This window comes from Protopterus annectens, chromosome 8.part0, assembly GCF_019279795.1.
Source record: "Protopterus annectens isolate FY-2018-M chromosome 8.part0, PAN1.0, whole genome shotgun sequence".
In the NCBI taxonomy this organism is placed as follows: domain Eukaryota; kingdom Metazoa; phylum Chordata; order Ceratodontiformes; family Protopteridae; genus Protopterus; species Protopterus annectens.
The window spans coordinates 264,966,159-264,979,299 of NC_056741.1; the positions used below are offsets into that span (position 1 = coordinate 264,966,159).

The 13,141-nt window shown below is 36.0% G+C and overlaps 1 protein-coding gene across 2 annotated transcripts in view; it reads right to left on the reverse strand.

Moving 5' to 3' along the window:
* Positions 1-13,141, reverse strand: part of SEMA4A (semaphorin 4A) — a 1,666,552-nt gene that overhangs the window by 603,813 nt on the left and 1,049,598 nt on the right. For both annotated transcript variants that reach the window (XM_044079754.1, XM_044079755.1), the window contains one exon: positions 5,538-5,701. In XM_044079754.1, coding sequence (XP_043935689.1) covers positions 5,538-5,701 — 164 coding nt within the window. The remainder of the gene's footprint in view (positions 1-5,537; positions 5,702-13,141) is intronic.

Below are 13,141 nucleotides of genomic sequence, written 5' to 3' on the forward strand. Positions count from 1 at the left end.
CTGATTCCCTTGTATAGTACTCCAGTTCTTTATAACTGTTCCCTTAATTATTTTCATATTAACAGAGTAATTTACTGGACAGGACAATTGACATTTTCTCCTAGTAGTACTCTTGTTTCAATTAACTCCTGTATTCATAATTTCTCTTTAATTTCTATGACTTAAAATATGGGCATAGTCCACTTGTCTTTTTTCTCTTAAAAATCCAATATGCTTTTACTGAGTTAAACATTGTAACTACTCTCTGTCAACATTATGCACAGATTCTGCATTTCTATTTCAAAAATATTGTCAAACACGGTATAAAATAGATGTCTGGTTATTACTGTAAAGATAAAAAAGATAAAAAAGTACATTTTCTGTGCATTTTAAAATGTATTTTCTCATTTTCTTTATGATGCCTCTGTTTTCAAAACTGTGATCTTGGATTTAGTCCAATACCAATACATTTTAAATAAGTGATAGCAGTATTCAAAACTTTAAGATAAACTCTTCTGGATTACATATCCAAATGAAAAGTAAGTCATCAAGAAATTATTTGTAATAAGCTATAAGGTTAGCAAAGGGCTAAGTGAATCAAACTCTATTCTGACAAAACCAGGATTATGAAAGCTGCCACGGTTTCTGCCATGACAGCTTCTTTATTTGTTGATAACACTTATTGTTGGAATGAAATAAAATCATTATTTAATAATTCCACATGAACACAAAAAACTTCAGTTTCTACAAGAGAAAAACTTGCATTCTTATTTAAATAGTTTCATAACATTTCAACATTATGATCCTGAAGAATAGAAGTATAGAGAGTCCACAAGTAAAAAACTAAACTACTGAGGCAACACTTCGTGTTCACATCGAAGCAAAAGCACTAACATAGTATACTGCTTTTACTTTGTTGTTTTTTATTTGCTATGAAAGTCTCCTTCACTACTGTGGTGTGGCCTCAATAGTTTTTTTTATTTGTGGACTTGTTCTTGTCATTGAGGCACTTTGTCCTGCAACTGTTTTCCATTATTTTGATGTATAGAGTCCCAATATCTACAATCCAACTAATAGTAATGTTCATGCCAGAAGACATTATTCAGTGTTTCAGAAAATGCCAACTATCTCTAACTTAAGAGATAAGACTAGTTAGATTCAGTTTCATATCTAAGAACAAACCAAGATATTCAAATTTAGATCCAGCAGAAAACACTAGAAGTCTGAAAAACTGGTTGTACCTGTCACTGTGAAGGTATGAAATACAAATGATGAATCTACCATAGGACTGTCAACCTGAGAACTCATAAATGTTATTATCAATGGCAGTTGTGCACAATAACTCTGACAAAGCTAACTCAATAGGATGCATTTACATAACTTAAAACCATAGGTTTGTAGTTATTGTTACAAAAACTTCCTTCCACATTTTCATAATATATGTTTCAACAGCCATAATAACAATGTCTGCATCATTATCTGCCTTAATATATAAGATTTTACAGCAATTGTTTCACTGATACTTAAACTGTGGCAATTTTTTTTTTTGTGTGTGTGTGTGTGTGTGTGTGTGTGTGTGTGTATGTGTGTGTGAGAGAGAGACTGACTTACTCAGAGTATCCCTGATTTTATGTTCACATTTATGATCAAACTTATTTAGACTTTGTATAAGAGACAGGTTAAAGATATGAGGTTTACCCAAAATCTATAAATTAGTTCATGTCACTCATGTTAAGTACTGTAAACTGAACTATACATTTAATTTAAAAACATTTACCTTAAAATTACATGCCATTTGAACAAGAATAGCTGTATTTCAAGGCATAAAAATGACAAATCCTTTTTGAGTATATTCATTTGAGCTTCAGTAAAACTAACAGAGCTCAAATTATATATGCAGCGCCAGTCCTCCTGATTCATAATTTCTTCAGTTCCAGTATTTAATTTCTGATACCTCCTATTGTTCATCTCTGTTTTCCTCCTTATGTGTTGTAATTCATGGTCCTTTTGCTGTTATGGTATACACAGGCATTGTTTATGACTGATGGAATCTGCAGCAGATCTGGATTTAACCTAAGATCCTTGCTTCTTAGGCTCTGCCAATCATGCTAGTCTCCTTATAGTAGGTGCATTGTCATTGGGAGGGACCTTTAAAACATTCATGAGTGTCCCTTATTTTATTATCACTCTAATTGGATGTTCTTTACTATTCCATTTCTTACTGGCAGAATGAGCTATGCTGTTTGCACACTCTTTGAACTGCCAACCATTTTTTAGTGTTTTCTTAATTTCACTTTAAATCTGCTCAGTCTGTCGTAAACATTCTAGGTAGTGCATGGGGTATAATAATATTTCAATCTTATTTTTTTAAACTGCGCATTTATGATACATAGTTCATTATTAAAATCTGCATTAACTCGCAGCCTGTTCAGTCAAATAGGCTCACCATGTTTTTAAAGCAAACTCCTACGAGATTTAATTCCATTGGAAAACTTGTAAATATATAAAACCCTAGGCATATTTTGACTGCAATGTACTCTTGTAGAAAAAAAATGTTATTCCATATTGGGGATCTATGTTTCTGCAATTTCTTCTGTATTTATTTAGTTGACTCCATCAAGGTCCTGTTGTCATCACCATTAACTCCATTACAACTTGCACTACTAGTCCCACACTGATTTCTGAATCAATAATTTTTTGTGTCTTTCTAAATTTTTTTTAGAGTTGGAAGAAAAGCCAGATTCACTGTTAAGTAATCCGCCTGTATTCACTAAAAGGGTACGGAAAACTTCTTGTTAAATTAATATGATTATTTTTATAACTGAGCACCTCATCGTGCATATTAGAATTAACAATATTTTGGGGACATATTATGTTAAGGTTCCATTAAAAGACTATATATCATTGTCATGACTTTTTATTCTGTTGACTGCCAGTCATAACGTTAGCTGTTAGTCTAGTTAAAGAGGCTAGTGCCTGAAAATCTCTCCTGGCAAGGAGTTTTTAAAACGGAACTAGGAGAGAATAGTCAAAATAAATGAGTCTGAAGAATCCATATCCTTTTTTTGCTGCAGTCTAACACCAGTCCAAGAATTGCAAAATAAGCTGAGTCATGACTAAAGAGCAGAAACCTGTGGAAACAACCATCTTAACTCAGAAAGAAACAACAGGCCTGAACATTTAATGCTTTCATCTGCTGTTTCTTTTTGTTTAAGATTATTGTTTCTTCTACTACCACACTATCTAGAATAAAAACACAATCTAAATGTTACTCTCTGTTGCCAACATTATCTGAATACAGATTCCAGAAAACAGCAGCTTCTCCATTCTTATTTTGCATAACTTCACTTCAGCTGCAAAAGGGTTTGATAACAGTTTTGTAATTACAAGTAATTCTTCTGTCTTAAGAATACCTCTGTCAGCCAAGCTATGTACTTACTCGTGTATCTCTATAAGGCTTGTGTCCTATGTCTTTACCGGGGGTTGTATATATCTGCCTGCTTTCCCTCGGACCAAGATACTGCATATCGGTGGGAGTCAATGACAAGATTTATGTGTCTCAGGACACAAGGAAACACAAACATGTATAGTCAGAATACTGTATAGCACATAGGCAACTGCATTTGCACTGCTTCTGATAAGTACAGCTAAACATAAATGGCTACGTGTCTCCAATGGAGACTTAATGACAGGCTATAAGTCATGGATGCCTTCACTCATCCCCCTACTTTGATAAGTAAGCAGGTCTCAGCCTCATTTGTCATCCATGATGCATAAGAGACTAGTTGAACTTGGTTCACTAGTTAATATCACCGCTGTGCAATTCCATGTTACACAAAAGTCCATACTTTCCAGAAAGGCCATGTTCCTTCTCTTTGTTTCAGCCTCACTCAGAATGTACACCCCATTGCAAACCTTAGTGCCACCTGGAAAGAATAATTGTTTCAATTCCATCTGTAGTACAGTGTAAGTAGTTAAACTGTTAAACAGAAATGGCCACAACACCAGTCCCTCAGGCACCTACCTTCAGTCATTTTCTTCTAGTTGATTGAGCATTTTATTCTGCCAGTCACTGCGGTCATTTGTTTTTCTAGTGGTAGTTTGTAATAATGTGGCTTATACATAGGTCTAATAACCATGAGTCAGTTATTGGGAATGGACCGCAAAACACTTAGTCTACAGGGAATCTTTAAAGTCTGCCAACTCATTACACTCCCAGAAAATATGTTCCCAGTTATCTCTTTCTTCCCTGTCATACCTCCAATAAGCGTACTGTGCATTCTTTACTTACATTATAGTATATACTGAGCCTAAACTATTCAAGCATTGTGCAAATGTTTATTGTTGAACAGCATTTTATTTTTTCCATTGTTTAATATAGCATTATTACATTCAGTTTTGAAGTATCCACAGAATACGTGTGACAACAATTGATCTAGATGAAATCCAAAGCCTGGAAAAGGGTTTGCAAACAAAATTTATGTAGCAAAATAAATTACATTCAAGACTCTTCAGTGGAAGTCCCAAAGCTCTAAACAAAACAAATGCAATGTTCGAAATATAACAGCAAGTGCTAACCTCATTGTTATACCTGAAAATGTTTTTGTTGCAGGGACACAACCTCATATCCTCAGTACGTATATTCAATAAAATCCACAATTGCTGTACCTCAGTGAAGATGGAATACTTCAAGTTACATCAGTTTTGAAGTTAATTTATAATTCCCTGTAATTACACTTACCTTTTCTGCAGTGCAGAATCACATTTATGGTCCTTAAACATATGACAGGGACCCCATTAATGTGATGCAGATTACTGCACTCTCATAATCATAAAGTTATTAATTGAGAGCCAAATGTCAAACAAAACCTAAACTCTATTAACAGCCTTTCCTTTCTGTTAATGTTTACTGGTATTCGGTCTTTTATAATATATGGTTCTTATAAAGAAACTTATGCCATAGAACAATGATTTAGCCTTGAATAACTGTGAAAACATTAATCTTTGAACCAAGTCTGAATATTTGTGCATCAATCCCATGCACAGTGTGGTCTCTGTGTATATATGTGTATGTGTGTATATGTGTGTAGGTGTGTGTATTTGGGTGTATATGGAGTATGTGTGCATGCGTGTGTATGTGTGTAGGTGTGCATTTATAAGGTAAAGGCTAAAGTGTTTGCCTTACTCTTTAGGACAGGAGAAATTGATAATCAACATCCCTGTCGTTCAGTTACCATAACTATTTGTCTACTCTGGCAGCCTTATATAACAGGAACGAAGGCGCAGACTAATCATCTTCCACATTTTTTTCTTCTTTTTTTCTCTCGCAAGGGCAACTTGCAACTCTGATGGTGAAGATCAAGGGATTAGTTATTAAAAATGTAGCTAACAAATTCTTGCAAATGGTGCCTACGCAACAGGATTTCATCTTAAAGAAATTCTTCAATTACTGTTTTAAATGGGTAAATGTATCTTTGTTTTGTTTTGTTTGGTTTATGTGGGGAATAGAAAATATTTAATCAGGAAAATGAGAACAATACAATACAGAAGAGACCTACCTCTGGCTGTTGTAGTTCCATGCTGAAGTCTTTGGCAATCTTTAGGAAAATGATCTTGTCTTGTGCGCCAACATACAGTGTCTGTTCATCTTCACTTAACAAAAGGGTGCTGCAGTTCTTAATGTCAGGTCTTTTAAAATATTTAAGAACTCTGCTAGAGTCACCTGAAAAAGTTTTAAAAAAACAAGATTTTCAATAACACTGAGGTGTTCACACACACGTACACATACATATATAAAACATTATAGTATATCTATACATAGCTGTATGTATCTATAGCTAGATAGCTAGATAGATATGTCTATGACATATAAAAGAAGCTCAGAAAGCCTCAGTTTAAAATGCAGATTTTATTTTCTATGGACACTGAAGGAACTGCCAATTTATTTGTCTTATTTTCTTTGTATGCCTCTTAGACAAGATTTATATTTAATTGTAAGTAAAGCCTTGATAAATGAAAGATTTCTAAAAAAAAATGTTTCTGCATAATAAAATAGCATTAAATGCATTTAAAATATAATTCATTTCTAAGGATGAAATTATATCAGGCTGACTAGTAAAGACAAAGGACAATTGCAAATTCTCATTAAGTTATGTTGGAAAACTAAGAAACAACACTCAATAATGTGCAGAACTCATACTCAATGACAAATCCTACTTAGACCAGGTGGACATTGCCTGTATCCTAATTACTGCATTTAATGTAGATTTCAGTACCGAGACATCTGTCCAAAGCCCTACAATCCCTATATTTATTAAACTCCTCATTATCACTAAAGACCATGTACCAAAAGCACTGTCCAAGACTAATAACACTGCCTCCATGGGACCAAATTACATGTTCATTTGTTCAAGAAACAATACCAAACACCCCATGGAACTACCCTCACATAAACTGCCTAACCTGAGCCTGGTTACAGGCTGAGTCCCACAAAGGTGGCCCTACTATTGACAGGGCTGGTGCTACACCAGGAAACTCAGGGATATGTGTCTTCTCTTTGAAACTGCATGCCCTGATAATTGCCTCAGTCCCTGAAGTAGTGGAGTCATGAACTGGAATAAAGAAAAAAAGTGTAATTTAAATGTCAGTTGTCCTCCCCTCACCAGCTCGACTGCAAACCTGCAGCAGCTGCAGTAGTAACTCTGCTGGTGGTTGCGGTCTTACATTGCAGACCATTCCTTGCTCAGGTTGTTGCCGTTTCCTTAATAATCTTTGCTTGGGTAAGTTGCACTAGTGTCGGAACAGAGTGACTTGTACATGCATACTCAGTTGTGTATGCATGCCAGCAGACGATGGATGGTTTGGTGCATATTTTTAAACTGTAGATGACAGAGACAGAGTTCATTTTATTTAAATAAAAAAATCAACAGCAGCAAAAAAAGGTTGGCCAGTCAACAGCATTAAACAAGAAAAGAAGAGATTCAGTTGGACTTTGCAATTCTGTGGTAAACTCAAACTGGCAAATGGGAATTTGGGAACTTTCTTCATTTGTTCTCCTTCTTATAGAAGGAATCCTTTATCTTCACAATCGCTGCAGTGAAATCGGCAGGTCAGTTCTTCTTCACTGTTCACTTGCAGATTGATTCAGCATGGGAGTGGACTACTGGGGCATTCCAGTTAAGAGAAAGCAGTGGTCCCAACCCAAATATGAATCTTATTGGTATTGTTAGTTGAGACCTACTACCATTGCAATGCAAAGAATTGTGGAAGTTGTAGTCCTACTCTCATCAATCCCTAAACTCATAAGGATCATGTTTAAAGTGACAAATTGACCTTTTATTTTTACATTATTTATTAATTTTATTTCTACATAAAAAAGCATTTGCATTTATCCTTGAAATGTGAACACTCTTTTTGTGCAAAAATAAAAATTAATTTCAAGCCACTTTTTTAGAAAATTAGTGTTTTAAAAAAAACTTCCAAACATGGAAGTGTAAGCTACTCCTACTATATTTATGGCATGGATTTTAATATGCCGGCAGGAAGTGTGTACGCCTCTGTGGGGGCCAGATTTAATTAGAATGCTTAGCATGACTAAATGTTTATGAAACAATTATTATTTAATTACTAACCTGTTAAATTAACATTTTGGCCTTTGTGACCAAACCATGCCAACAATGGGTAAAACAAGCATTAACCATACCTAGCCATGGCACATTGCTGTTATACAATTGTAAAACCTTTTTTTGGATTTTCTTGTGTTTTTCCATGTTGCTGTAGATAAAAATAGTTTTCCATATTTTTCTTCCATCTGTATTTAAGCATTAGACTATGATCATGTTTTTAAATAAATAATTCAAGATACTTCTTTTTTTAAATATGCAAAGGGTAAAATACTATCACCTAAAAATGTAGATTGGCTAAAGCAAAGTATATGTAAATACTACAGTGTTCTCAATTACACATAGATTAAAATTAATGATAAACAGACATTAAAGTCTTGAAATGTATACGAATACAGAGAACAGAGGAAGACAGTTGTCTTACACATGTAGTGCTCAGCATTTTAACTTCCTGAGTCTGTCTCAAATTTCTTCTAGGGAGGCCTTTCAGTCTGGTGCTCAATGCAGGGTGTTTCACACTCTTCTGTTATTTTTCATGAGTAATGTGTGAAAATTGTTTGTGTGATATTAATGTTAAACTGAATTAAAATACTATAACTCTGCCTGAGTTATAGAGATAGTACATTGGTCTCTAAGGTTATCCTACTAAATCTGCTAATGCATTGCTATCGTGCATAGTCTGTGCTTCAACATGTCTTGTGTGTGTGTGTGTGTGTGTGTGTGTGTGTGTGTGTTTGTGTGTGTATGTGTGTGAGTGCATGTGTGTGTTCACTTTGTTTTTTAGAACAAATAGGTCTGTCACCATCTACAGTTTATGTAAGTAAACTTCTGATCTCATGAACTGCAAGCAGTTGCATGTTTAATTATCTCTAGTTTGCTTACAGTATTTTGGAAAAAGTTGTCCCTTCTAACTGGGGAGACACTGGGAAGTTGTTCTTGAACAGAAGGAACTGTACTGGTAATTGTTGTTCAATGCCTGCACCCCTCCTGGGATTAATAAATGAATTTCAATTAACCCCATTTTGAGAATCAAAGCTGCCAAAGTATGATTCATTTATTTATTTTCTGTATACACTTATAGACATTTATTCATCAATGGGTTTTTAACTTATTTATGTAATGTATTTTTATGTAGTATTTCTTTAAATTAAAAGTATGTATTGGCACCTTTAAGGCATTTTAAATGAAGGAAAGAGTTTCTACAATCTTTCTGATGAAGTTCTGGGTTTGGTGGAATGAAAGCGGTTAAAGAGTAAATAAAATAGTTTACAAAGTCCTTTTGTGGCATCTGGTACAGCATTTTTCTATTTTTACTTGTTTTGGTGTGAGACGCTGTGTGGTTCGTTGGTTTCTTTTTTTTTAGAGACAGTTGAAGATGTCTGTGCGTAGATGCAGCTTGTCTTTTTGACAGCTTCAGCTAACTGGACTTTTTTCCATTGCAAATGCAGGATTCACAATGGCCACACAGACTGCTGTATCTAATCAGGGTGCAAGTTTTAGCATATCAGTCATCTTTTATTGTATAATAATATTTTAAAGACATATCCAGTGCAGACAAGCTTGTTGTGGTAATAATGTATTTAAGCAATGAACTGATGTCTGATGTCCTGTTCTTTGTCAGTGTATGGGGTAAAAATTAACAATTTATGCCAGAAAAATGCACTGATGGGAATGGATTACCTGTAAGATGTTCATTCTCCTTATGCAATGAATGGTAAGTATAGGTTTGTTTTAAGGTTAGTGAAGATATTTATTCTGTGTTGCTAATTATTGGTAGTTTGATTCCTGGTCTGAAATCTAAAACTTAATTCCCTGAAAAGATCCTTAAAAACAGGACAATTATATTAAGAAATTGAGGAAAAATCATATCACAGTATCGCAACATGTTATAACCATAAAGGCAGAACAGTATGAAAACAAGGTATTATCAGTGTTTCATTGAGAACTTCAAGTTGTGTATATCATACAAATTTAGAAAATAATTTTACTGAAAAGATGTATGAGAGAGAGTAGGCTAGAATAAGGTAAAAAGGAGTGGAAAGCATTAAAGAAGGAACTCGGACTTTGAGAACCATAAAAGTAGATGCTTGAATGGTCACTGCTGCAGTGGCCTAAGCTATACGGGTTATATCCTGCCAAGCACATAACAGCCAGGCAGCTTCCAAAGCTTCAGAGCACCTTCCAGATGTCCAAACCATTAGTCGGCTTGAGCTGAGCTGACTAAAAGTCAAGTTTTGGGTCCCATGCCCTTCAGAGCTTTCATGCCAGAAGAGAGATAGCAAGGGAAGCTAAAGCTCTGAGAAAGGCAATGCTTGGAAAATAATAAATAAATGGGTTGACTATCACAATCTTAAAGTATGCAGTCTTGAAAATCAAAATCCTGGGACCATAACAGTAAAAAAACAAAGTGCGGAAGACCATAGTGTTTAAAAATCACAAATACTGAATTTTCCCCAAGGAAAGAGTGCTAACAATTGTTCTCCAGGAATGTGGACCAAGGTAAGAGTGCTAACATTAGTCCTGCTGTGGGGAAATTTCTGAACTTCAATATTGTGGTCTTTAGCTTTCAGGTCTTTTGACATTATGGTCTTGGGATGTTGATTTTCAAAACTGCATGGTTTAAGGTTGTGATAGTAAACCAATAAATGTCCACACCCTGTCATAAAAACATACAAAAACAAGGAGGATGGAGAGAGAGAAAGAGAGCAACTATTGCAGCAGAGATCATCCAAACATCTACTGTTGTAGTATGTTTACCTACACAACTGTACAATATTCTTCATTTCATCACTGCTGCAGTAGCCTAAGTTAAATGGATAGATTACATAACATAACATAGCTGGGAGGAGGAAGGATGAAGGTCCAGGAACCCCTAGAGAATGGTCCTAGCATAGCCCATTCTAGACCTGGAGAAGGAATCTAGCCTATAGTGTTTTGTAAAGGTACGCACAGAGGGTCAAATTGCTGCTTTTAGAATATTTCTTGAATCCAGTCCACTCTAAAAAGCTACAGAAAAAGCCAAGGCCCTGGTAGATTTAGCCTTGGCCTTGTCTGGAATAGTTTTGTTGTGATGTGAGTAACATAAAGTAATAGCGTGAGACAACCATTTGGAAATAGTCTTTTGTGAAAGTGGTTGTTCTTTCTTCTTGCCTTCACAAGAAATGAACAACCGATCAGAAGTTCCAAAAGATTTTGTTCTGTCAAGATACTACTTGAGTTGTCTATTGACATCTATTGGCGGCATGATGCCAGGGCACTTCTATGGGCTAGGCTTGTAAAGGCTCCAGGGCGATTAGTCTAGTACACACTTATAAACCTATGAACCTATGAAGGTATGAAGTAACCTATCTCCCTCATTGTTGGTTTCTGGAAAGAAGAAAGAGAGATGGATAGCTTGGCATAAAGTAAAGTCAGATACCACTTAATAGAAGGGTTAGCTTTCAAACAAACCCGATCATTGTGAAAAATAAAATAAGGTTGACCCACCATAAGAGCTTGCAACTCAAATACTCCTCTTGCAGAAGTCAGCGCAATGAGCAAGGCTGTCTTCATTGTCAAGACCCACAGGTCAGCCTGTTGAGCTGGTTCTAATGGAGTAAGAGTTAGTTTTTAAAACACAAATTTAAGTTTCCCCGGAGAAGCCTCCTGCTTTCTAGGTAGCTTCTTGTGCAACAACTACCTCAAAAACATTTTCATGTAAGACTGCACTGAAAGACAGGGATCCATGGGAAGACATGTTGAAATAGCCAACAAATGAACCTTGGATGACGAGGAGGTCAGGCCATAGGATAGTAACTCATATAAATAATGTAAAAGACAGATAAATACTGGTCATGAATGGATGCTGGCATTGCTGGGTCTTTTGTTGGCACCAACTAGACAATCTTTTCCATTTGTTAATATATGATTTGATAGCAGCAGTCTTTCTTACCTTCATTAATACCTGCTGCATATCCTGAGAAGAAGAGGTGCCTATAATGTATTAAGATCCTATCATACAGGTAGTCAGTTGCATTTGTTTGGGGTAATGATATATCAAACACCCCTGGTCTGTGACAAAGCTTATGATAATTACCCCTGTCCATTTCCATAAAAAGGAGAATCACTCTTGCCTGTGCTGCAGTGATCTTTGGAGAGTCCTTCTGATTCTTCAGAGGTACCCTGGATATTGATGGAATGGATGGAAAGAATGCAGGAGCATTACTGTCCAAGGAAAATAACATAAAGTAAAATAAAAGAAAAGAAAAGGTAGCTGTCTTCTAGGCTTACTTGCATGGAGTCCTGGATCAGATTTTTTCTAATTGATTGTTTACAGAGGATGCAAATGATCTATATGAGGTGTTTTCCAAAAATTGATCTAATTCTGGAAAACCCTCTGATTTGCTTTCCATTAATGAGGATCGATTTTGGTCCTGCTCAGCTTGTCTGCTACACAGTTTTGCTCTGATGGAATGTAAGATGCCTGTAGAGTGAGACTGTGCTGAAAAACTATATCCCAGGCTACCATAGCTAGTCTACACAGAGGGTAAGATTTGGTTCTCCCTCACTTGTTTATGTAACACATCACTGTGATGTTGTCTGTAAACAGTTGTAGAGGTCCTAGGGAACACAGATGGTTTAACGAGTTGAGAGCATTTATGAGAGCTAACACCCCTTTTTTATGTATTTTAGTCTTTTTATTCCTAAGACCCTGCACTTTTTATTCCTAAGACCCTGCACTTTTTATTCCTAAGACCCTACACTTTTTATTCCCATAGACACTGCTCCACAAGCAAATTCTGAGGCATCTGTTGTGGCTGACTGTACTGAGACAGGAAGGAAGACTAGGAGACCTGGATTCTGAGAGATTTGACATCTCCCCCATGCAATCTCCCTTTTCACAAATCCTAGAATTGGAATTTGAACAGGTGTTGGTGCTGGGACCATAGAGATTGCAGGTAGCATTGTAACTTTTCATGTGGAGTCTTACAAGAGGTATCACAAGTATCACTGATGCAACTACACCCAGAATCTTGAGGCATTCCCTTGCTGAGATGGAAATCTACGTGGAAAACCTTGGGATGTAAATACAGACATTTTTTTCTGTGGAAGAAAAGCTGTTTGAAATGAGGTGTCCAGCAGACACCCCAGAAGAATAATTGGAGAGGAGTCAGAAAAGACTACTGAATCTTCACTTGGAATCCCAGCCTGTGTAGGAGATCCTTTACCCTAGTGAGGGATTCCTGGCACTTTGAAAAAGACTCTCCAAAGATAGGCAAGTCATCTAAACAAGGAAATGTGAATACCTTGCTGTCTGCAGTAGGCTAGTACAGGAGCTAGACACCTTGTGGGCACACTTGGAGTAGTAAACAGCCCAAAGGGTAAGACTGAAAACTGGTAATGTGAGCCAGACACACAAAAGATTAAGAAACACCTGAAACCTTGATTTAGGAATGTGATTATATCTATCGTTTCTATCTAAGTTCACTAGGAAAATGAAATGGAGAATAAGGGGAAAGAATTATGAAGAGACAGCATTTTGAACTCGGGCACTATCAGAA